The sequence below is a fragment of the Gekko japonicus genome, unplaced genomic scaffold (assembly GCF_001447785.1).
Source record: "Gekko japonicus isolate JY-2015 unplaced genomic scaffold, Gekko_japonicus_V1.1 scaffold189, whole genome shotgun sequence".
Lineage (NCBI taxonomy): Eukaryota > Metazoa > Chordata > Lepidosauria > Squamata > Gekkonidae > Gekko > Gekko japonicus.
In genome coordinates, this window is record NW_015163608.1 from 732,684 (window position 1) to 758,314 (window position 25,631).

General features: G+C 47.6%; 1 protein-coding gene across 1 annotated transcript in view; it reads left to right on the top strand.

Moving 5' to 3' along the window:
• TENM2 (teneurin transmembrane protein 2) overlaps window positions 1-25,631 on the top strand; it is a 618,318-nt gene that overhangs the window by 186,523 nt on the left and 406,164 nt on the right. The window contains exon 4 of the mRNA XM_015407305.1: window positions 5,307-5,541. Within this exon, the coding sequence (XP_015262791.1) occupies window positions 5,307-5,541 (235 nt within the window). The remainder of the gene's footprint in view (window positions 1-5,306; window positions 5,542-25,631) is intronic.

A 25,631-nucleotide genomic window follows, 5' to 3' on the forward strand; every position in this document is an offset into this window, starting at 1 on the left:
ATACACTTCTCAGTATAAAAAATCCAAAGCAGTTTACAACAATTACAATGGACCTTAGACCAATGTTCCCGCTAAGCTGTTGTGAGCAAAAATTCTGGCATGCGTGACCAAAACCTGGGTATGAGATGGGGTGACAGTTGCTCTCTCCCAGTTAGCTCCTCCCAGGTTTTCGGTCCTTCATCAATCCCGGACTATGGGGTGGGGGGGGAGGAGTGGCTCTGTTCATTCGGGAGGCTTACTCCTTCAGAGTGCTCCTGGTGACAAGGCTCACAGGCATGGAGTGTGCCGGCTTTGTGTGGGAAGCCGGGGAGAGTTTGGTTGTTTGGCTGGTGTACTGACCACCCAACGCACCGTCCGGTAGCCTGTCATCCCTGGTCGAGGCTGTGTTGGGCTGGGCATTGGAGCACCCTAGGCTGATAGTCTTGGGCAACTTCAGTGTCCATGCTGATGATGCGGCTTCCTCACAGGCAGTGGACCTGGCATTGTCCATGGCCGTGCTGGGACTTTCCCAATACGTAACGGTCCCCACTCACCGAGCCGGTCACACGCTTGATTTGAACTTCGCAGCAGGGGTTACAGTGGACCGGATTATTGTGATTGCAGTTCCATGGTCAGACCACCATGCCCTGAAGGCCCGGGTGAATGTGTCACCCCAACCCTGTTTGGGCAGTGAGCACATTTTAGCTCACCCACGGAGCCAAATGGACCCTTTGCAGCTTCAGATGGCCCTTCAGGATCCACTGCCCCCTGGTGGCTCATTGGATGAGCTAGTTGAGGACTAGCATGGTCAACTCTCGACAGCCATCAACGAGATCGCTTCCAGATGCCCTCTGAGCCCTCGCTCAAGGCTGGCTCCCTGGTATACCCAGGAGCTGAGGCTGATGAAGCAAAGGCTTAGACGGCTAGGGAGACAGTGGCAGCATACTCGTGATGAGGCAACAAGAGCATCCTATAGGACGTTTATGAGGTCCTATCAGATGGCAGTCAAAGCCGCGAAGAGGGAGTTCTACGTAGCCACAATTGCATCTGCAAGCTCACGCCCAGCACAATTATATAGAACAATTCGGTCCTTAACAGCTCTGCCACAGGGCAGACAAAATATTAGGGAATTGGATATAGGCTGTGAGGCTTTTGTGAGCTATTTTGCAGATAAAGTCTTGTCGCTCCACCATGACCTCCTTGCCACAGTTGAGACAGTGAGCGAACTCAAGGCTCCATTCGTGTCTTCTGGTCCCATTCTGGATTATTTCAGTCCACTCAGCCTAGAGGAAATTGACAGATTGATCCCAACTGTACATCCAACCACATGCAGCCTGGAGCCATGCCCCTCCTGGCTAATTAAAGCTGGCTGTGAGGGGTTTCGAGGTGCCCTAAGGGACATTGTCAACAAGTCCCTCTCAGAGGGGCTGTTCCCAGGGGCTCTTAAGGAAGCGATGGTCTGTCCTCTCTTTAAAAAAACATCCTTAGATCCAGCCGAATTGGCTAACTAGTGGCCGGTTTCTAACTTGCTCTATTTGGGCAAACTAATAGAGAGGGTGGTGGCAATACAGTTGGAGAGCTTTATGGATGACACTTCCATGCTAGATCCCTTCCAGTACAGTTTCCGCCCAGGCCATGGGACGGAGACAGTACTGGTCGCCCTCACAGACGACTTCCAAAGGCATCTGGATCGGGGCGGTGCGGCGGTGCTCTTGTTGTTAGACCTGTCGGCAGCGTTAGACATGGTTGACCACCAGTTACTTGCCCACCACCTCACCGACATGGGGATTCAGGGACTTGCCCTGCAATGGCTTGTCTCCTTTCTCCAAGGTTGGGGACAAAGGGTGGCTCTTGGGGAGCAGCTGTACCGAAGGCACCCACTAACCTGTGGAGTTCCTCAAGGGGCGGTGCTCTCCCAATGCTATTTAACATCTACATGCGCCCCCTTGCCCAGATTGCCCGGAGGCATGGGCTGGGGTGTCACCAATATGCAGATGACACCCAGCTCTATCTGCTGTTGGTAGGGCAGTCTGGCTCTACCCCGGAAGTTCTGGACTGGGTGTTACAGGATGTGGCTGAATGGCTTAGACTGAGCCAATTGAAATTGAATCCGATGAAGACGAAGGTCTTATGCCTGAATCGGAGCAGCTCAGGAGTAGGGATCCCACTACCGGCCTTCAATGGGGCGCCGTTGGTGCCAGCACCGAAGGTCAGGAGTTTGGGAGTGCTCCTGGATGCTTTCTTGACAATGGAGGCCCAGGTAGCAGCCGCTGCCAAGGCAGCCTTCTACCATCTTTGGCTGATCAGGCAGTTGGTTCCCTTCCTCAAACACAATGATCTGGATTCAGTGATCCACACGATGGTCACCTCAAGGTTGGACTACTGCAATGCTCTCTACATGGGGCTGCCCTTGGTACAACTCCGGAAGCTGCAGCTGGTGCAAAATGCTGCTGCCAGGCTGTTTATGTGTCTCCCTATGCGGGAGCACATCCAGCCTGTGCTAAAGTTACTGCACTGGCTGCCAATAGCATTCCTGATTCATTTCAAGGTGCTGTTTTTGACCTTTAAAGCCCCTTATGGTCAGGGGCCTGCCTACCTGAGGAACCGCCTTTCCCTGCATGTTCCCCAGAGAGCACTGTGATCAGGAACACAAAACCACCTGGCCCTCCCTGGTCCTAAGGACGCCAGGCTGAGATCGACTAGGACCAGGGCATTTTCCTTGGTGGCACTGACTTACTGGAATGAGCTCCCTGGCGAGATCAGGGCCCTGAAGGTCCTCTCACACTTCCGCAGGGCCGTGAAAACGGAGCTTTTCCGGCAGGCATTCCAGTAGGAGCTGCCCTGATTAGCTAGGCCCTGAGCCGATCTATGTCTAGTTGAAGCTATTTAAAGTGGTTGCACCGCTGAATGTGCTTAAATGTACTTTATTATATTATGCCGCCAGCGATATACCAATGGTTTTAAATTGTTTATTATGTATTTTTATACTAAAATGTATATTGTTTTATTGTTTTTATGTAAGCCGCCCTGAGCCTGTCTTGGCAGAGAGGGCAGGGTAAAAGTTAAATAAATAAAATAAATACGTTGTGAGCTACTGCCATTAAAAGTTGTGAGCAAGCAATTTGGCTGCTGCATAAATGAGTTTTCTCTGGAGGTATCCTTCCTGAGCTAAGACAAAAATGTGTGAGCTGGAGGCTAAAAAACTGTGAGCTAGCTCACACTAACTCAGCTTAATTTATTAAAAACCATCACAGATAAAAACAAACCTAATCCAGCAGCCACAGAAATGTTTAAAATAACCCTTTCTATAAAAGGGTTTTGGTTGTTCAGTTGCACAGTTGAGTCTGACTCTTCGCGACCCCATGGACCACGTCACTCCAGGCTCTCCTGTCTTCCGTCATGCTCCAGAGTTTGCTTAATTTCATGTTCATTGCCTCAATAACACTGTCTAACCATCTCATCCTTTGCCGTCCCCTTCTTCTTTGACCTTCGAAAAGGCCACAAACACACACAAAAATAACTCAACACAACATAGCAATAGTAGCAAGGCCTCACATCATGGAAATTCATACTTGTTTGCTCCCTGTATCATGGAATATAAAGCAGAGCAAAACCAGAAGCAGTTCCCATAACATATTCTAAGTGGCTAGTGTCAAAAAGTCACATAGAGGGGTGATAACTGCTTAGGACTGAAATGCAATTCTCCTTTTTATACATAGTTAAGTGTCAATGATGCCTTAACTGAAGGTGGTATCAACTGGAGGTGTCCATCCTGTCTAGTCTTTTGCTCCCAAAGATAGAATAGGACATCTTATGCATTCCTAAAATTAACTACTTATGGATCTATCTTCTACAGTGCCTCTGCACCACAGATAATCAGCATTTTTAAAGCCTTCAGTATATATTCAAGAGCTTATGCACTCATGTTTTAAAATTAGGTCTTAAATTAACTTACTGTTAATTGTAGAACATATTGCCATATTCCATTGTTCTAGAAGAGTATAGATCAATCTAACTGTGAACACTTTCACCACTGATGCTTTCCTTCATTATTTGATTCATTAAATACAAAATGTATTTTCAAGTTTTTGAAAATAAACACACATCAGTATAATTACAATTTTGCTAATGTTACTTTTTCTAATTATTGTTCTCTAGAAATTACAAATTAGTGTAATGATTAAACATGCAATTAATATTTCACTCGCCTGATATGTTTGTTTCCTTATATTGTTTTGCATTTATTTTAGACTTCAATAACGCATGAATATTAAAAAATATAATAAATTATCTAATCATTTATGTTCATTATTGGAAAAGAGATTGTAGTAAACTACTATCGTCTCGTTTAGATGGTTATGTGCTTATAAATGCTCCAGTTTATATTGGAGAGGATATTCACACATTAAATAGATTCAGGAAAGCAGTCTTAAGGTCCAGTTCATACTTTACCAGGGTCATGTCGGAGCTACTGCTCCTGTATGGGACCAGAGTCCTCTGATAATCTGATGGCATGGGATACTATTGTCAGGACCCACAGTCAAACAACAGAGTACATGCTTCTTCGAAGGTTTTACTTTATTGTTAGCACTATGGTAGCATAGACACAAGCACCCTTAGGAATGACTACATCATAGAAAGCTGAGAGAGATATAGGGGATTCGAAAGCACACACCCTCACCTATGTGCCAATCGGCCTGACTCCCGCGGGGAATTGATGGGAAGACACTACACAGGCTGGCTACAAGGTCAGTGATAACGAGGGGGAGAAGTGAAGAGAAAGGAATGCTGCAGCAACTGGCATACAGGTCATGAAAGTGAACCCGGGCCCATAAACTATATGGCAGCATAGCTGACATTCTAAACTATATGGCAGCATAGCTGACAACTATGTGCATCACCCAAATAAATTGCTTTCCAGATCAGAATTACTGATCCCCATGGGAAGATGGCCCTTTAGCTAACCTATATGATATCTCCCCTACAGCTATTGCTGAAGCGTGTAATCATACTTCAGGGCAGTGGTTCCCAAATTGTTTTGGGTGCTTATGAATTAGAATTAAGGAAATATCAAGGCTGTTACTGTAAAGAGGGACAACTCACATCTTATTATTCACATGTGACCATTACTTCTATTGAGTGGAATGCTTCCAAAAGAATTGAAGTTTATCTTCTTTAGAATGTAACTCTAAACATATTTGCTTGGAGGTAAGTTCCACTTGAGTACATGAACTTATTCCTGAGTTTAGGATTAATCTACCAGGGACTTTGCTGTTGGAAATACTGGGTAGCGCAAAGGTATTTATTATTTCCATTTTCCTTTTCAGGCCCTTCAAATCATCACAGCCAGTCAACTTTGAGACCACCTCTCCCACCGCCTCACAACCATACTCTATCTCATCATCACTCCTCTGCCAATTCCCTCAATAGGAACTCCCTCACAAATCGGCGGAACCAGATTCATGCACCAGCTCCTGCACCGAATGATTTGGCAACCACTCCTGAATCTGTTCAGTTACAAGACAGCTGGGTGCTTAATAGCAATGTGCCACTTGAGACCAGGTAGGTTATAAAGAAAAGGCTTACCTTTTGTGGAATTTCACTGGAAACCATATGTTTAATAGGCACAGGTGGTGCATGAACCTAGTTAACTGGGACACTATATTAAAGATAACCGATTAGCCTCATATATATTATTATCAACCTCTGTGACTATCGTATGGAATTTTGGGCTTATATTTACAGTTTTAAGGTATTTTTTGGTGAATACCAAGTGCTGCATTTCATTTCTAACTTGGTCACTTCAGCTTATTCCTGTTAACTTTGGCTCTATTTTAATACCTATTTATTCTTCAGACAGCTCTTGTGTACCCAACTAATAGAATTTATGTCACATATTTTGTGCCAAAGCACAGGAGGATGTTATAAGAGTATATTGACTAAGTATTGCTGATAAATTATGCATTTGGCCCTTCCTGAAGTAATAAACAGACTCATTTGAAATTAAGTGTTTGGGGAGACCTCGAGAAACAATCTGTGATTCAAGACTGACAGAAGTATAATTTTAATTTATACTGCATCCAACGTGCAGGCTTAAATCCCTCCTGTACACACTGTCAGTTTGATGCCTGTGGGGCAAATAGTAATGTTTTAAAAGGTGCTGTGCTTGTTAACTGGTGACACAAAGAAAAACTTTCTAAAATGTGTTTTTTTCTGAATGCTCCATTATTAGAATAATTTTTTATTTTATCTTTACTTTTGTTTTATTAAAGTTTAGCTTGAGGGAATGAAGATTCTTCATAACCCTAGTGTGTTCATAACTCTGAAGTTTCTTTTTTATAGAATCGCTAATTTACCTGCTCTTCCTGTTCAGATCCTTGCCACTCTTTCTAGCTTTCACTTCCACATGAATGGCTTCCCACTAGGTCCATTAGTCCCCCACATATGTCCTATTTGGGTGGATTTAGGTGGATGTGATATATCACTGGTATATAACGGAAGTATGATTGGAAGAAGCTAGATGTTGGAGGTAGGGGATTCAGTCAGCAAGCTGTCAGGTTCAACAGCATGCAAATCTCCACATACGTTTCCAGGGAATCGTTATGCTTTATTAGACTACAGGTCTGTTGCCATGATCTACAGGTATATTGTTAGGAATGACAATGGGACGGATGCATCACTACATATAACATGATGCTGCAATTGGCTAAGGAAATAAAATCCAAGCGCGCGTGCAGGAATTCTCCTGGCGGGAGGTTACATAATGAATGGGAGACTCTCCGTGCCCCATGAGAGCAGAAATATTCACAGCAACAGTAGAACGCAAGCCCTTCCCTCCTCCTCAAGGTTAGTCGGATAACTCAGTCTGGCAGCGCCAGTTCGCACGGTCTCATGAGTGCCTCCCTATTGCTGTTTACAGCAAGCGAGCAAAGCAAGCAAGCAAGCATGCGCACTCGCGCCACAGTCAGGAAAGAACAAACACAAGTGAAATATTGCAGCTAGACATCCTTCCCCCTCAAAAATAAATCAACCCCCTCCCGGAGCGGCCGGGAGACCTCCTGGTTTCTCCGGGAAACGGTCATGGAATTTACGCAAAAGGTCAGGGGCCCGAATATCCTTCACCTCCACCCATTCTCGATGCTGGGGACCCCAATGCACCCATTCCACCAGATAATACAATTGTCCACACTTCATTTTAGAGTCCAGAATGTCTGAGATCTCATAATGTTCTTCACCCTCCACTAGGATAGGGGGGGTACTGTCGGTTCCAGGCGCCATTGATTAGTTTATGGACTGGGTTTCAGCAAGCTGAAATGGAAAATTGGATGGATATGCTTTAGATTCTTATGCAAGTCCAACTCTACTGTCACCTCATTAATCAACCTTACAACTTTAAAAGGACCAATGTATTTCCACGCCAACTTCCGACAGGACTGAGAAAGCTGCAGGTTCTTTGTGGACACATATACACAGTCCCCAGGCTTCAGATCCCAACCCTCCACCCGTTTCTTGTCAGCCTGGTGCTTGAAAGCTGCCTTGGCCATGTCCAATGTCTCACATATCCTTGGCCACAAGTCCCTTAATGTTTTACACCATTCTGATGCCTCACCCCCTTTCCCGGGTGTCGAGGATAGAAAGGGAATCGGGGGGCTGTCGTAGCCCAGAGCTGCTTTGAATGGTGACACCCCTGTGGACGAGTGGTAAGCATTATTATAACAAAATTCAGCTAAGGGCAGTAAGGCCACCCAATTGTCTTGTTGATAGTTTGTGAAACACCATAAGTATTGTTCAAGTGTTTGACTGACATGTTCCGATTGCCCATCAGTCTCTGGGTGGTAGCCACTGCTCAGCCCCCGTTCTATTCCCATAAGTTTCATGAGCTTCCCCAAGAATCTCGAAATAAATTGGGAGGCACTATCCATTATTATCTTGGTAGGCAATGTGTGGGGTCTGAAGATATGTTTGAGAAAGGCTTTAGCCAACGCTCGCGCTGTCGGCAAACTGGGGAATGGAATGAAATGTGCTTGCTTGGAGAACAAATCCACGACTACCCAAATTACCGTCACGGACTTGCTAGGGGGTAATTCCATGATGAAATCCATGGAAATCACCTCCCACGGTCTACTAGGGGTCGGTAATGGTTTCAGTAATCCCGGGGGTTTCCCCTTACGGGGTTTACACATGATGCAAGTTTGGCAGGACTGTACATACAGAGATAAATCCTTGCGCATGTACGGCCACCAGAACTGGAGCTGTAGGAGAGCAGTGATTTTACAAAGCCCGTGTGGCCAGCCGGCTTAGATCCATGTACCAGGCCCATTACCTCCCCCCGCAAAAGTCTTGGAACAAAAAGCCTTTCTTCTTTATACCAGCAACTGTTCCCTCCTTGCACCAAGTCCCCCGCCACCTCCACCTCCTGTCTGTCAAACTCCAAAAAAGTGGCAGCAAACTTGGTTTCCCATCCCCCGGGAGGAGGGGGCAGGGGGAGGGCCCGTTTAGCTTGCCCTCATGTCATCACCACTCCACCCAATTAAGAAGGTGTGAACATGGAATCTAGGACCTCCTCGCGTCGGCTTTCATGCTGCGGGAGGTGGGACAAGGCATCTGCCAGGGAGTTCGATTTGCCTGGGAAATGGTGTAGGGTGAATTGAAACTTTGAGAAGAAAGCAGCCCACCAAAGTTGTTTGGTGTTTAAGTTTCGGGGGATACGGAGCACCTCAAGATTTTTATGATCCATCCACACTTCAAACGGCACCCTCGCCGCTTCCAACCAGTGTCTCCATGTGAAGAGTGCTAGCCAAATGGCCCCTGCCTCCTTTTCCCACACTGACCAATTACGTTCTGTGTACGTGAATTTGCGGGATGCCCCCTCTTGCAGGATCGCACCACCCATCGCCACATCTGAAGCGTCAGTTTGGACCACAAAGTTCTTTGTTTCGTCTGGGTGCGCCAACACAGGTTTGGTGGTGAAAAGAGCTTTCAATTTATCAAACGCATCTTGGCACTCAGGGGTCCAAACTAGTTTAGCTCCCAGTTTAGCAGCCTCTGGCCCCTTCCCCCTTGTTTTCAGTAAGTCAGTAAGCGGTAAACTCACTTGAGCAAAGTTCGGCAGAAAATTTCTATGGAAATTGGCAAACCCTAAGTAGCTTTGAAGTTGCCAGCAAGTTTTAGGAGCCTCCCACCCCAAAACATCCTTCACTTCTCCCCGGTCCATTTCTATGCCACGGGGTGAGATGTGATAACCCAAAAAGTCAATTTCTGTCTGATGGAACTCGCATTTTGACAGTTTGGCAAACAGTTTGTACTTGTGCAACGTTTTGAGCACCTCCCTCACCAACTGCACATAAGAGGATTTGTTGGGGGAGTACAGCAAAACGTCGTCTAAGCAGACTAGCACCCCCTTAAACAGGTGCTTGTGCAACACCTCATTTATTAAATTCATAAAGACTCCAGGAGCTTCCTGGAGACCAAATGGCATCACCAGGTATTCAAACTGGCCCAAAGGGGTATTGAAAGCAGTCTTGAATTCGTCCCCTCCCTTATGCGCGTGTTCCGGCCCCGGCCGGGACCGGCCCTCCGAGCCCCCGGGGACGCCGGGGGACGCGATGCCCGCACACACGCCGCGCCCTACGCCCTCCCCCGAACGCCTGACCTGATGGAAAACATCGACAGCGTCCGGCGGGCCCTCCAGGACCCCTCCGGGGAGACGACGGGCGAGGCGGGGTGGGAAGAGGCAGCCGGCGAGCGGAGAGAAGCCCAGGCCCTGGCACACGGGGTCGGAGAGCCCCGGAGGGTTGCGGAGCAACCCGGAAGACGGGGGCGGGCCAGGCGACGTCTGAGAGCCACCTCACCGACGCGGAACGGGGCAGGAGGGGAGGACGCCGCACAGGCTCACTGGCCCCAACAAGGAACGGGTGGGTGCCAGAAGGGCGGGTCGGCGTCTCCTCCTTTGAATGGGGGCGGGGCTGAGGAGCTGGGGCTGGTGGGTGAGGCGAGGGGAATAAAAGCAGGAACGGAGTTAGCCGATGAGGAGGCACTGGGCTGGCTAAGGGATTGGCGCTTCTGGTGAGAGAGAGAGAGCCAGAGCAGCCAGCGGCGGAAAGGCGGTCCCAGGCAAGCCACAAGAGAGTGAAGAAACTCCCTGACGGGCTTGTGTCTGAGGCACGCTCCGTTCTCCGTAGCGAATTCCTCTCGTCAACTCAGCAGCCCCAGCCCCCTTCTAGAGGCCAGAGGTCTGCGGCCTCGTCCAAGAAGCAACAGCACAGGCTCCCGACCCCGGGCGGGAGCCAGGGGGCACTCACAAGGTGGTGGAGAATGCAGGCATAGCGGAGCCGCTCCCCCGACCGCTCCCGGGTCTGCCACGCCCGGCGGGGTGGCAACCACCCGCGGACCGACGACCCCGGGTCTTGACAGCTGACCCGGCCATCACGTCCTCTTCAGATGAATCAGACTCCTCCTCAGCTAGTCAGGAGTCAGTCAAACTTCGACCCGCCGCCCCCCAACAGGGAGAACTCACCATGGATTTGGCGCAGTTGGGCCAGTGGATGGCTGAGCACCAGGCGCAGCTGCTCCGCGACTTGACTCAGCAACAACAGCAGGCCCAGACCAGCATGCTGCGGGACCTCCAACAGGTGGTCCAGGCCGTGGGCCAGGCAGTAGCAGGAGGGGGAGGAGTACCCCCACACACACACCAAAAACCCCCTGGCCCGCGTTGACCCGGCTAGGCCCTGATGATGACGTAGAGGCCTATTTGGAGGCGTTCGAGCACGCTGCCTCCGCAGCCAAATGGCCCAACGAACAGTGGGCTTCCATACTGGGCCCATACCTTACGGGCGAGGCACAAGCAGCTATGAAGGCGATGGAACGAGCCGACGTAACGGATTATACTAAATTGAAGGCGGCCGTCCTCGACCGGTACGAGATAACTCCGGAGACCCAGCGTCAGAAGTTCCGCAACTTGACCCACCCCGCCGGAGGGCGACCACGGGCTACCATAGCGGCGCTGAAAGAAGCTGCCACTAGGTGGTTGGCACCCACGACAGATGAAGGCAAACGCATTGTCGAACTGGTGGTGATAGAGCAGCTCTTGCTAATCATGCCGGCAAGAACACGGCAGTGGGTCTCCTGCTGGCGCCCTCCCCGCCTCGCGGAAGCCCAAGAATTGTGGGAGAACCATCAGGCGGCGGAAGAACATACGGGGAAGGTCGACCCAGTGAGACCAACACGGGCCCCGCCACCCGGGGGACGCGGGACGTCCACTGCAGGAAGTAGCCGGGAACCAAGGGGTGGCACCACGGCTGGGGCTGTCCGGAGAGGTACGGGACGAGCCTTTGCTCTTCCGTTTGTCCCGAGGCCCCCCGGTGACTCCAAACCCCGGAGGACGGGGAAGGGCAGAATCGGGGACTCCTGAGGGACCACCGGTTCCGGGACCCAGGGGACCCACAGATGTGGGCCCCTGTTTCACGTGCGGTCAATGGGGCCATCTCCGCCGTGAATGCCCCCTCATGGAGTGCGACCTAGGAAATGAGTACGCATTGCAAGAAGCCGCCGTAGGAGCAAGGCCCCCGCCATGGACGGTGACGGTGACGATCGCCGGACGGGAGTGGGAGGCGCTGCTGGATAGTGGGAGCTCAGTGTCCATGATACTTTCCAGTCTCCTTCCCCAATGGTTACCCGTGATACGTTTGGCCACCATAGTGTGTCTACATGGGCACTCAGAAAGGTGTCCGGTGGTGCCGGTAGCAGTTCGCTACCTGGGGCAAGTCTTCGACGTCCCGATGGCGCGCATGGCCCAACTACCCTGCAAAGTCCTGCTAGGAAGAGACGCTCCAGGCCTGGTAGATGCCATAAGGAGCTTTCACGAGCCGGAGCCAGCACGGGCAGGGCCATCGAGGGGGCACGAGTTGGTGGCCGTCGAGGGGGACCCCGATAACCCTCAAAGGAACGAGGAGGAAGGAGAAGATTCGGGCGAGGGCCCGTCAGCGACCCATACTGACAACCCCCAAGCCGGCTGGGTGGTGGATCCCGACTTTCGAGCAGCACAGGAACAGGCAGAGGAACTGGCCAAACTGCGGGACCAAGTGGCGGTAAGGGACGGAGAAATGGTAGACTCACGCAGGGGAAACCGCTTACCACATGTTATGCAACGGGGGGGCGTTTGGTTCAGGGTGGCCCGGGGAAGGGTGGGATCCATAGAACAACTGCTTCTCCCAGCCAAATACCAGATGGAGGCCATGGGGTGGGCCCATGATCATCAGTGGGCAGGCCATCAGGGATTCCAGAATTCCATGGCCTGGATATTGGCCCATTTCTTCTGGCCCACAGTGGCCAAGGATGTCCGGGGTTTCTGCAGGTCCTGTGCCGTGTGTCAGCGGATGTCAGCCAGGGCAGCACCTAGGGCCCCTTTGGCCCCCATCGCGGTAGTCGGAGCGCCCTTCGAGAAGATTGCGATGGATTTTGTGGGGCCCCTGACTCGGACACCCCGAGGGGCCTGCTACATACTAGTAGTCATGGATTATGCCACCCGGTACCCGGAGGCAATAGCCCTTCCCAGTATGAAGAGTGCGGGGGTGGCCAAGGCCCTCATGCACCTGTTTGCACATGTGGGACTTCCAAAGGAAATCTTAACGGATCGCGGCTCTCCCTTCACAGCCCGCCTGATGCGACAAGTCTGTGATGTGCTACACATCCGTCAACTCTTCACGACCATCCACCATCCTCAAACCGACGGGTTGGTGGAGAGGATGAATCAGACACTCAAGGCCATGCTGCGGAAGCTGTCGCGGGATAAACCAACGGCATGGGACCTACTGTTGGACCCCGTGCTCTTTGCAATTCGGGAATCCCCACAGGCGTCCACGGGATTCACCCCGTTCGAGCTGCTCTACGGCCGGAACCCACGAGGTATCTTAGGGTTGGTTGAGGAACAGTGGGCGCGCCCGCCGAGCAGCAGTCCAGAGGTGGGGGTAGCCGAATATGCAACCCGCTTACAAGAACGGCTCCAGTGGGTCCGAGCGCAGGCGGGTAACAACCTTCGGCAAGCACAGCAGGCGCAGAAACGACTCTACGATCGGAACACCCAGTCACGGGTCCTACAAGAGGGTTCCCAGGTCCTCGTGTCTCGACAGGTGTTAGGACGAAATACGGGAGACCCTTGGCAGGGCCCGTATACCGTCACCCGGGTATTGGGACCCCTGTCCTATGAGGTGCAATGTGGGACGCAATGGCGATGTCGGAAGCGCTTGCACATCAACCACCTAAAGGAATGGAACCCCCGCCCAGAGCCAGAGACGACTTGCTTGGAAGCGGACCCCGCAGAACTTCCCGACGGGGCACTCCCCTGGGGACGGGGGGACGGGGGGGACGAAGTTCCCACCTTTGACCCAGGACTGAACCAGCTCCAGCGAGCACAAATGCAGGAAGTCCTGGCCCAGGTCCCCGGGGTTTTCAACAACACGCCGGGATACACCCGACTAGCCACCCATTATATCCCCACGAAAGAAGGGATGGTGGCCCGAACACGATGGAGGCCTCTGCCGCAGAAGCAATGGGACGTTATCGCACACGAGGTCCGGGACATGCTACAGATGGGGATTATCGAGCCGTCTAAGAGCGCGTGGCGCAGTCCTATCGTACTGGTACCTAAGCCAGACGGGACGGTGCGGTTCTGCGTCGATTATAGGGAGGTCAATTATAGGGAGGTCAATTATAGGGATAATCTGCGTCGATTATAGGGAGGACTTCGACGCGTACCCGATGCCTCGGGCCGATATCTTAATCAACCAATTGGGGCAAGCGAGGTTTCTGACAGCCCTGGATTTGACAAAGGGGTACTGGCAGGTGCCGGTCCACCCTCCAGATAAGGAAAAAACCGCCTTCGCGACACCTCAGGGGCTGTTCCAGTTCCGGCGAATGCCCTTCGGCCTTCAGGGGGCCGCGGCCACCTTTCAGCGGTTGGTGGACCGGGCCCTCGTCCACTGCGCTCAATACGCCAGGGCGTATATTGATGACATCCTGATATGCAGTCCAGACTGGCCGACGCACCTGTGCCACGTGCGGTCCATCCTGGAGGCCTTGAAGGCAGCCGGCTTACATGCCAACCCGCGGAAAAGCCGGATAGGATTCCAGGAGTTACGCTATTTAGGGTTCGTGGTCGGGAAGGGCCAACTACGTCCAGTACCTGAAAAAGTCTTGACGGTGGAGCAACAACCCCGTCCCACCACCAAAAAGCAGTTACGGAGGTTCTTAGGCATGGTGGGGTACTATGGGAAGTTCATACCACACTTCGCCACCAAGGCAAGCCCTCTGACCGACTGTCTCCGGAAGAACCAACCCAACCAAATTGGATGGACGCCCGCCATGGAAGGCGCCTTCACCTCTCTGCGCAAAAGTCTGGCTGGGAAACCAGTCCTTCAGAATCCAGATTTCTCAAAGCCGTTTTCGGTGCATACCGACGCCTCTGGATCCGGTCTAGGGGCGGCTCTAACACAGGAGCTGAATGGGGTGGAACGCCCCATACTCTTCCTGAGCCGAAAGCTCCTGCCAGCTGAGAGAGCGTATTCCACGGTAGAAAAGGAGGCCCTAGCTGTTAAATGGGCTGTGGGGTCCCCACAATATTATCTGGCAAATAACCCGTTTACATTAGTGGTAGATCATGCCCCCCTGTTATGGTTGGAACGTATGAAAGATCACAACCCCAGGATCTTACGTTGGTACCTGTCTCTCTTACCGTTTCAGTTCGTGATCCAGCACCGGGCCAGCCGGGATCACCACGCACCCGATTACCTCTCAAGGCTTTATGAAGACACCCCCACAGAGCAGATAAGGGAAGGGGTATGTCCCGGCCCCGGCCGGGACCGGCCCTCCGAGCCCCCAGGGACGCCGGGGGACGCGATGCCCGCACACACGCCGCGCCCTACGCCCTCCCCCCGGACGCCTGACCTGACGGAGAACATCGACAGCGTCCGGCGGGCCCTCCAGGACCCCTCCGGGGAGACGACGGGCGAGGCGGGGTGGGAAGAGGCAGCCGGCGAGCGGAGAGAAGCCCAGGCCCTGGCACACGGTGTCGGAGAGCCCCGGAGGGTTGCGGAGCAACCCGGAAGACGGGGGCGGGCCAGGCGACGTCTGAGAGCCACCTCACCGACGCGGAACGGGGCAGGAGGGGAGGACGCCGCACAGGCTCACTGGCCCCGACAAGGAACGGGTGGGTGCCGGAAGGGCGGGTCGGCGTCTCCTCCTTTGAATGGGGGCGGGGCTGAGGAGCTGGGGCTGATGGGTGAGGCGAGGGGAATAAAAGCAGGAACGGAGTTAGCCGATGAGGAGGCACTGGGCTGGCTAAGGGATTGGCGCTTCTGGTGAGAGAGAGAGAGCCAGAGTAGCCAGCGGGGGAAAGGCGGTCCCAGGCAAGCCACAAGAGAGTGAAGAAACTCCCTGACGGGCTTGTGTCTGAGGCACGCTCCGGTCTCCGTAGAGAATTTGCGGCCTCGTCCAAGAAGCAACAGCACAGGCTCCCGACCCCGGGCGGGAGCCAGGGGGCGCTCACAGCGCGCACAAAAGTAAGCATCCCGTAAATCAAGCTTGGAAAAGATCTTTCCCTTAGCTACTTCGGCAAAGAGATCTTTGATTAAACGCATGGGGTAAGCATTTGTGGAGGAGACGGCATTCAACCCCCGGTAGTCGGTGCAAAGCCGCAAACTCCCATCTTTCTTTTTCCGGAAGAGAACGGGGCTGCAAATGGGGAAGAGGCTGGCCAGATGAAGCCTCTGGCCAGGTTTTTATCAATAAATTTCCGCAACTCCACTTTCTCCCAGGGGCTTCCCCTTGGGCATTTTGTGCCCCGGCAATAACTCAATTGCACAGTCTGAGTTGCGGTGGGGAGGGAGCTCGTCGGCTTCTTCTTCAGCAAATACTCGAGCTAGGTCTCTACACTCCCGAGGGATTTTGGTGAGTTTCTTGGTAGCTAAACACGGCCGAACTTGGTCGCTGTCAGGAGCTACACCCCACTTCGTGTTCCACACATGGCGTTGGCATTTGGGGGAGACAAACTTGACAATTCTGTCACCCCATAAAATATATGGATCATGCCAAGGGAAATCTAGCCCCCGGGGACACAATAAAAGTCCATTCTTCCCAATGATCCCCAGCCCCCATGCGTAAAGGTACAGTCTCAAATCTACAGGGCTCTTTCATTGGAGACCCATCTATTTGGGTGAAAACTAAAGGCTCTGCCAACCGGCTTGCGTCCAGTCCCGAGACCAAAGAGGGGTTGATTAAATCTCGCCCACACCCCAAGTCTATGAGACCTCGAACCCTAATATGTGTGCCCATAGCAGGGTTCATAATAGTCACTATCATGAAAAAGAGGGGTGGATAGCTGCTCACCACTTTAGGTGCTTCCGCTGCTGGGTCCTGCTGCTCAGTGCCACTTTTTTGTGATATAACAAGATGTCAGGGTAGCAGCTAGGGTTGCCAGGCCTGTGCTTAGAAATCCTGGGAGTTTATGGGGGTGGGGCATCAGGGTGTCATCAGTGCAACACCATCTTTTTCCCCCCTGAAATAATTTTTCATTTAATTATAAAAAAACACAAAAACATCAAGTACACACCCCACTCCCCATATAGAAAACAACCTACAGTATACACATAACAACAGCAAAAAACCCAAAAACAAATAAAGAGAAGAAAAAAAGAAAAGAGTAAAACAAGCAAATTAAGGCATTGGTAGAGAGCTCAATATTCAGCATAAATACAAAGAGAAGGAATTTCCCCCCCTTCTTTTTCTTCTCCTATAAACATGCATAATTAATGTATAGTTACAACATGATTAAAGTATATAGAGAGGCTTATTTAACTTTATCCCATAATCTGAGGAAGGACTTAAACATACTTTGGGTATTGTTCTGAGTTGTGTATATAATAAAATCATGCCACATTTCAAAAAGGTCTACCGTTTTGGCTTTCAATTTGATTATTCTAATTTGACTTGTTAATTTTTCAGCTATTGTAATCTGCCATAGATCAGAATACCATGAGTGTAATGTTAATAATTCTGCGGCTTTCCAACTTTTAGCGACTGTCCTGTGCGCTGCCATTAACATAAACACTATTAGTCCTTTAGTAGTCACCTTTTCATTTTGTTTCTCCCATATTATTCATGGGGCCAAAGCTGGTGTAACACAAATGGTTTGACATGTAATTTTTGCCATTTCTGCAAAACTTTTCTCCCAGAATTGTGACACTACTGGGCACAGCCACCACATATGAATATAATCGCCTTGCTGATTACACATTCTCCAGCATTTTTTATTATTTGTATTGGTTATTCTTGCAAGGTGAACTGGAGTGAAATACCACCTGTGTAGTTATTTCAAGGAGTTCTCTCTAAGAGCTATTGATATAGTTTTCCTTGTTTGGGTAAACCATATCTTATTCCAGATATTTTGCTCAGTCTTTATTCTGATATCTTTCTCTCATGTTATTTTCAACCCATTTAGCGAACCTGAATCTGTCTCAATTAGATATGCATATATTTTAGAGGTTACTCCTTTTAGACTTGTCATATGTTGCATTAAAATCTGTTCAGATTTCAATAGCTTCTTAGTCATGGTTTGCTTTACCATAGATTTTACAATTAGGTAATGCAGTTGATATAGCGAAAAGCAATTTAACTCTCCTTGCAATTTTTCTTTTAATTGCATCACAGTAAAGGGAGTCCCATCTACATATAGATCTCTCATTCTATAGATCTCTTTTTCTTTCCATCTAATATAGCTTTCTGATTTATCCAGACATGAAAAATATGGATGTAGTATGATAGGAATCAATGGGGATATCTCTGGGATCAGTTTATTTTTCCATTTAACCAAAGTTTTTATTGTAATATATAGGAAAGGGTTCTCTACCCATTTAATGTCTCTTTCTTTTTCCCCTTCAAAAACTATTTTCTCAATTAAATTTAGATGTTTCCCATCTGCTTCCATGCTCACCCATGACATCAGATATTCCATTTAAATATGACACCAAGGCTCTCAATTGGTTTGCCTCATAATATTTGCTTATATTTGGTTCTCCCCATCCTCCTTGATCTGCCCTTTTGTACCTTATAGCCTTCATAAGTCTTGGTCTTTTACCTTGATGAATAAAATTGGTAAAGGTTTTTTGACAGCTAGCTAGATCCCTTGATGTAATATACATGGGAAGCGTTTGAAAAAAGTAATTTAGTTTTGGGAGTGCCATCATTTTGATAGTGTTGATTCTACCCATGATTGTCAACTGTAACTGGGGCGATCTTTTAATATCTCTTCTTATTTGTAGGATTACTGGATGGAAGTAACATTATGCTGCTCTAGGACTCAGGGAGATTGTATGGAAAGAGAATTTCCCTCTAATAGTGTTTCTGACAAACAGAGCAGCATGATGTCACCTCCAGGCTTGGCTTGGATGACATCACATCATCACATTAATTGCAATGTTTTGGATATTCCCCCCCCCGGTGCCAATCTAGTAACTTGCAGGGTTGAGCGGGTTGTCAGTGATAGCTCTTTCGCCATAGTGGGAGGTTTGGCAATCCTAAAAAGCAGCATAAGAGGAAGGACACAGTTTCATGTAGCTAGAATGATTGGAATTCAAAGGCTCACAGTAGAAAAATGCTAAGATGACTGGTTTCAATACAGGTGTAGAATTGAGGCAAACAAAACTAGAGATTAAAAGTTAATGTGGACTCTCAGGACTTTTGTATACTGTTTTGCAGTTATTGTACATGTTATAAGTTATACTTGACCTTAATAAACATTTAAAAAAAAAAAAAGTTAATGTGATAATGTTTTGCAATGCAGTTCATTTTATATTAAATAAATAAGGCAACACACATATCTAGTTGTCAGAGAATGGAGAGAGGAGTTTGGGTATTTACAAGGATAATGGTTAGCAAATCATGTGCTGAGAAATAGACCCAGGTGATTAACACCAAAAATTTTGCTACTGCTGCCTTATGTCTGTGACTAATTGGGTAAAGTTTTTCCCTGGAGGGCAGCAGTTCAAGGCCAAAGTCTGATAAGTGGGCATGATACCATGCTTGTGCTATAAAATTCTGTAAAAATTGTTCTGAAGTATACTTGTGGCAAAATATAAATCTTTCAGGTATGGAGTTGAGGATATTCACTTTGGGAGTGAAGGAAAATAACCAGCAGTTCATGGGCTAATCCTTTTCTTTGTGAAACATAAAATATTTTTCCCCACTAAATGCCAGTGGCATTGAGTAGTTCTATGGCTTTCAAACAAAAATGTATGGCTTCTAGTGAGTGTTCTGCTACATCCTACGGCAGATGGCCCGTAAAGAGCTTATGTGAGGTTGAGAATAGGAGCCAAAGGGAAAGACTATCAGAAGCTAGAGACAACCACAGACACAATAAGTGATGTGGACTCTGCTATTGAATCCCTCAGAGTGTATGACTCAAGAAGGTTGTAAGGGATAAGAATGTTCTGGCCAGCTTCCCAGGCCCTGTGTTTCACTGCCAAATTTATTGAGAATAAGTCAGCTACAATTTGTAGCTTAATCTTGGATAGTATTGTGGGTCTGGCACTCATTGCTGAGAACTGCACTGATGAAAATTTTGATCCTGTTTTGGACACACTGAACCTTCCAGATTTCTCAGTGTTACCATTTTCTAAAAGTAGATTGCAAAGTGTTATAAAGCATCCAGCTATTTCCAAACATTGTTGACTTTTAGCCTACAGTCCACAGACACAGCATAACTAAAGATTTAGCTGTGAACCTGGCTATAAAATTCATTTTGTACTCCATGCACTGGCTTTCCTAGAGGCATTTACAAAACTCTTCTTGTTCACAGACTGGATCCTGTTGATTATTATTTTAGGGGTTTCAATATCAGAGGGTGTGGTCCTAAACTAATTTACCCAAAAGTTGTTGTTGTTCAGTCGCACAGTCGAGTCTGACTCTTTGCGACCCCAAGGACCAGATCATGCCAGGCGTTCCTGTCTTCTGCCGTCCTCTGAAGTTTGCTCAATTTCATGTTCGTTGCATCTATGACACTGTCTAACCATCTCATCCTTTGCCGTCCCCGTCTTCTTTGACCTTCAATCTTTTCCAGCATCAGGGTCTTCTCCAATCTTCTCCAAAAGTACATTTTATCAAAATATCAACATTGCAATTGAATTTCTGCCCAAATGAATGGAATTAGGATTAGAGTGAGCAGCCATAAGCAGAACTTGAAAAATTTCCCCATTTAACAATTAAATTTGTCTATATTGTACCTATGTCTACCATACAAACTGTTATTTGTATAAATAGTTTTTCTGTTTATTAGAAGTACTTAGACTTACTGCCACTATTAAAAAATTAATTATTATTCATTTGTATAATTAGAATGCACAGGAAGACAATGGCATACCACCTTTGATCATCTCTTGCCTTGAAAACCCTATAGGTTCACCAGAAGTCAACTGTGACTTGATGGCACTTTCCACCACCATAATTAGAATACTGTGCCTAAATCCTCTGCTTCTTTGGGGGCATTGGAACTCTGTTTAATAAACGGGAATACCACACCTAAATCGAAAAGGCAGCTCTGTGCATAGGGTTGCCAGTTCTGGGTTGGAAAATACCTGCAGACTTTAGGGCTGGATCCAGGAGAAGGCAGGGTTTGGGGGGACCTCAGCATGGTACAATGCCATAGAGTCTACCCTTCAAAGCAGCCATTTTCTCCAGGGGAACTGATCTCTGTCAGCTGGAGCTGAGTTGTAAAAGCGGGTAATATTCAGGCCCCACCTGGAGGCTGGCAACCCTATCTGTGCATGCAGTGGAGTGTGCATGCAAAATTCCCTTCTCCACTGAAGTAATTGCAGAAGGCGCAGGTGTTCTCTGTTTGGTGACCAGAAAAAACCCTACGGTCATAAATGCTCACAGAAAAAAAGGCCACATGGAAAAATGCCCACACGGAAAAAATGCCCATGTGGAGATAAGCCTACATGGGAAAAAGCCCATACACATAAAATCCCACACAGAAAAAAGTCCACACGGAAAGAAGCCCACATGGGAAAATACCATGTAAAGTGCCATAGATATTGCCAAGATAGCGAAGGCGCTCTCGTGAGTCAGCAGGGTTTTATGAGCACATACAGACCAACAGTTAGGGTTTAAAACCAGAAATGTATTTTAAAAAAGAAAACTTAGAAAGAATAGTACAAAATCCAGCAACAAGCACTTCAGGAAGTACAAAGGAAAATAAATAACACTGGCTTGAACTACCTGACCTTTCAGCGCAGTTCTCAGGAGGCACACAAATAAATCAAGATGAGGAGAGTGATGTTATGTCGAAGTCTGCGAACGTGATGACCAGGCAGGAACTCCTGGAATCCCCTAGGCTACCTTTCCCACAGCTGGAGTGCTGAGATATACCTTTTCTCCCTAAAACACCAGCTGTAACACTTCACAATCAGAATGACTTCTTCAATGGGGTTAATTGGTACCCCTTGAGATTAACAAACAAGCCGGCAGCAGAATGAACCAGCTGCATCAAGGAAAAGCGTAACAAGTTGTAATGTAAGTCAACCCTTCATGGACGCTTTTGCTTCACAGATATTTATAATGGTAGATAACCATTCATCTCCATTTATGGGAATGAACAGGTATTACATATTTTCACATGCAACTATTTGTGTTGTGATTTTATCAATTATAATGTTATATATATAATTCTCCTAACACGTTGGCCATTTCCAGCTCTCCCATTGGCTGTGCTGTGCGCTCCATCAGCCATTGGCCCATCAACTGCCACTCAAGAGCAATGTTCCCTCTAAGCTGTGGAGCCTTGTGAGCAAAAATTCTACTTTGTGAGCTGCTGGCATTAAAGTTGTGAGCGAGCCATTTGGCTCCTGCATAAATCAGTTTGCTCTGGAGCCACCTCTCCTGAGCTAAGACAAAAATGTGTGAGCCGGAGGCTAAAAAACGGTGAGCTAGCTCACACTAACTCAGCTTAGAGGGAACACTGCTCAAGAGTAATCGTGTGCCATTGGCTGGGTGTTGGGTCCGCTCCTCTTCCTTGTCCACTGCCACTGTTCCCTGTCAGACTAACTGCCCAAACAGCTGTCTCTTCTGACGAAGACACTTCTCCTGCTTGGCTCCTGTGGGACTAACTTTTCCCTCAGTGGCTGTTGCTAGGCAACCAAACTTTGGTTCCGTCAGTAAAAAGAGAAAGGAATGAAGCCCTTTCCAGGCCTTTGTGGGGAACTCATTGGGGCCAGTTCTGACTAGGGTTGCCAGCTCCAGGTTGGGAAATTCCTGGAGATTTTGTGCTGAAGTCTGGGAAGGGGAGAGGCCTCAGCTGAATAGAATGCCATAGATTCCACCCTCTAAAGCAGTTATTTTCTCCGGGGGAGAGAAAGATCTGTTGTTTGGATCTGTTGTCTGGAGTTCAGTTGTGATACCAGGCGATGCCTCAGCCACTGTGACGTAGCAGTTAGCACTTCAGAGCAGGGGCTGCCAGACCCAGGTTCTTGCTATGGAAGCTGAGTGGGTGATTTCAGACAAGTCACAGACTTTTAACCTAACCTACCTCACAGGGTTGTTGTGCAGATAAAAAGGGGGAGAGGAGAATGATGTACTGCTTCGGTCCCCACTATGGAGAAAGACTGTACTTTTCCACATAGGGGAACCATTGTTGCCAATCTCCAGGTTAAGGCTGGAGATCACGCAGAATTACAACTGCTTTCCAGATGACAAAGATCAGTTCCCCTGGAGAAAATGGTGGACTCTGTGTCCTTATACCCTGCTGAGATAGCCCCCCCCCCATGACAGACAATGTGACATAGGAGTCAGGGCTTCAGAGCAGGGTAGAGGATGCAGGTGGAGGGGGAATGGAAAGCTGAAGTCAGAGGGGCAGATAAAGGTAGACTGATGATTGGCTGGGAAGAAGAAAGGGTTGCCAACTCCAGGTTGGGAAATTCCTGGAAATTTGAGGGGTGAAGCCTGGAGAGGGTGAGGTTTAAGGAGGGGTGGGACCTCATACAGGTACAATACCATAGACTCCACCCTCCAGCCAGCCATTTCCTCCTAGGGAACCATTGTTGCCAATCTCCAGGTGAAGGCTGGAGATAACTCAAAATTACAATTGCTCTCCAGGAAGGAGGGGAGCGGAGATGGAAAACTGAAGTCAGAGGGGCAGATAACAGTAGGGCTGGAGATCACTCAGAATTACAGCTGCTTAATGCGCTCAGAATATAGGCCATAATATTGACCTAGAACAATGGGACTAAATGTGGAAGAAAAACAAACATTACAAAAGCTATACCCTATAAGGAAAATTTGTATAAATGTACTATAGATGGTATGTAACACCAGAAAGGTTAGCGAAATATGATAGTAAATGCCCAAATAAGTGTTGGAAATGTGAAAAGAAGGTGGGCTCGTTTTATCATATGTGGTGGCACTGTAAAATGAGTAAGAACTATTGGGCATGGATGCATGAATTATTGCAAAAAGTGCTAGGTACGGCCATTCCATTTACACCTGAAGTGTTATTATTAAATATTTTGCCGAAAGATTTTAGTAAGGATGACTGTTACCGTATTGTATATTTGACTACTTCCGCTAGAATTTTATATCCTAAATACTGGAAAACATCTGAGACACCTACGAAACAAGAATTTATAAACAAAGTTTTGGAGGCAGCTGAAATGGACAAATTAACTTTATTGATGTAGGGACGCTCAGATTCTACATTCCAGAATACTTGGTCACAATTTTATAGCTGGTATAATAACTATATAAAGGTAGAAATAAATAAATGACAAAGTCCAAGAAAACAAAGTTCATATAACCCTGTAAGGTAGATATTTAATGATATTTACTCATAGTATATAGTTGTAGAAAATAATGTTTGTATTTAGGCAGAAGAAATATAATAACTATGAATATTTATTATCCCCATCAATGTTAATGTTTTGTATGTATGTGTTAATGTTTGTATGTTAAGTTTGTATTGTTTTGTGATGGAAAAACTTAATAAAATTCTGCCCTTAGGGGCAGTTTAAAAAAAAAAAGAAAATAATTACAGCTGCTCTTCAGATGGCAGAAATCAGTTCCCTTGGAGAAAACAGTGGACTCTGTGTCATTATACACTGCTGAGGTCACCACAGTAAATTGACACTGAGTGCCCAAGGCCAGGACACTCTCCCAGAGCCTCTTTCTAGAGCCATAGGATAACAAAACCATAAGATAACATTACATAACAAATAATAACAGAAGTGGCAACTATGTCACGTAGTACTCTTAATTCCCTATTCCACTGCAGTCATTCCAGTGTGTGGTCTCTATTTGATGGACCATAGAGGGACCTGGCTTGCCACAAACTAACACTGGCTAATGCACAGGCAGGTCACCTAGAGGTGAAAAAGACATGACATGGTTTCCACTTCTGTGCAGCAATATGAAGAGGTAGAACAAACTTAATTACTTAAGGAGATTGGCTAATTTGCAATGAAGAATTATATCTGAGTTATTGTTGTTATCAAATTATTATTGTTGTTGTTATTAAATGTTGTTTTTAAATAATTGTTGCTTTTAATATTAAGGTTAGGTAGTCTTTTGTCATGGTCACAGGGTGTACCACACTGTATTTGTTAAAATACAAGTAAAGGGAAATGGAGTTAGGAAATTGGCTTGTTTTAATGTTATCTTATGGTTTTGTTATCTTATGGTTTTAATTTTTAATAACAAAATAAGTAAATAATATTATTTGAAGAATTTTAAACCATATAGTTGTTCAAAAGCTGTGTATACTATACAGTCTATACATAATTTAATATCTTTCTGTCTTTACTTTAGAAATTACTTCATACCAACATTACAAAGGTTGACAAATGGTAAATTTAAATTATTTAATTTTATTTTAAATATTTCTATATAGAGTTTAATTTCTATTATTGTTTTTCCTTCTTAATAAAGTTTGTTGATAATAAAACGGTCACTTTTATTTCCTGCATTTTTTCTACCAAGCCTTTACACTCAAGACCATTAAAGTCCTCTTCATACAGGCCACTTTTGTATAGTAATGAAGTAATTTACTAATAATATAGCAAAATTATTATTTAATTATAATGGATAAAATCACAACACAAATTGTTGCATGTGAATATAACATGTTTTAATCCTAAAACAACAATACAAAATATAGGTAATACCTGTTCATTCTCATAAGTGGAGATGAATGGTTATCCACCATTATCTCTATATCTAATAGCGAAGGCACCCCCTGCATGCAGATATCTAAATCCACACATCGGGGGCACCTGGGGGGAGATTTTCCTGTACACTTAGGGCAGCCCCCAGTTGTGCACTAAAATCTAAAAAGTTGAGGGGGGGAAGGGGCAATATTTAAATTTCCCAAGAGGTAAAAGAGCCTTCCCTGCACATGCGCAGGGAACGCTCTGTGAACTCTACGGCGAGCTGGCGATTGGAAGCCGCTCAGGCCTCATCGCGGGGGGGAAGGAGGAGGAGATCGTGGAGGAGACCACTGGAGCTAGGGGGAAGGGGAAGAAGGAGATCGGCAAGGCCTGGTGGCTGCAAGCCGCTCGGGCCTCGTCGCCAGGGGTGGGGGAAGAGACCGGGGGGGAGATCTGCGAGGAAGCTGCTCAGGC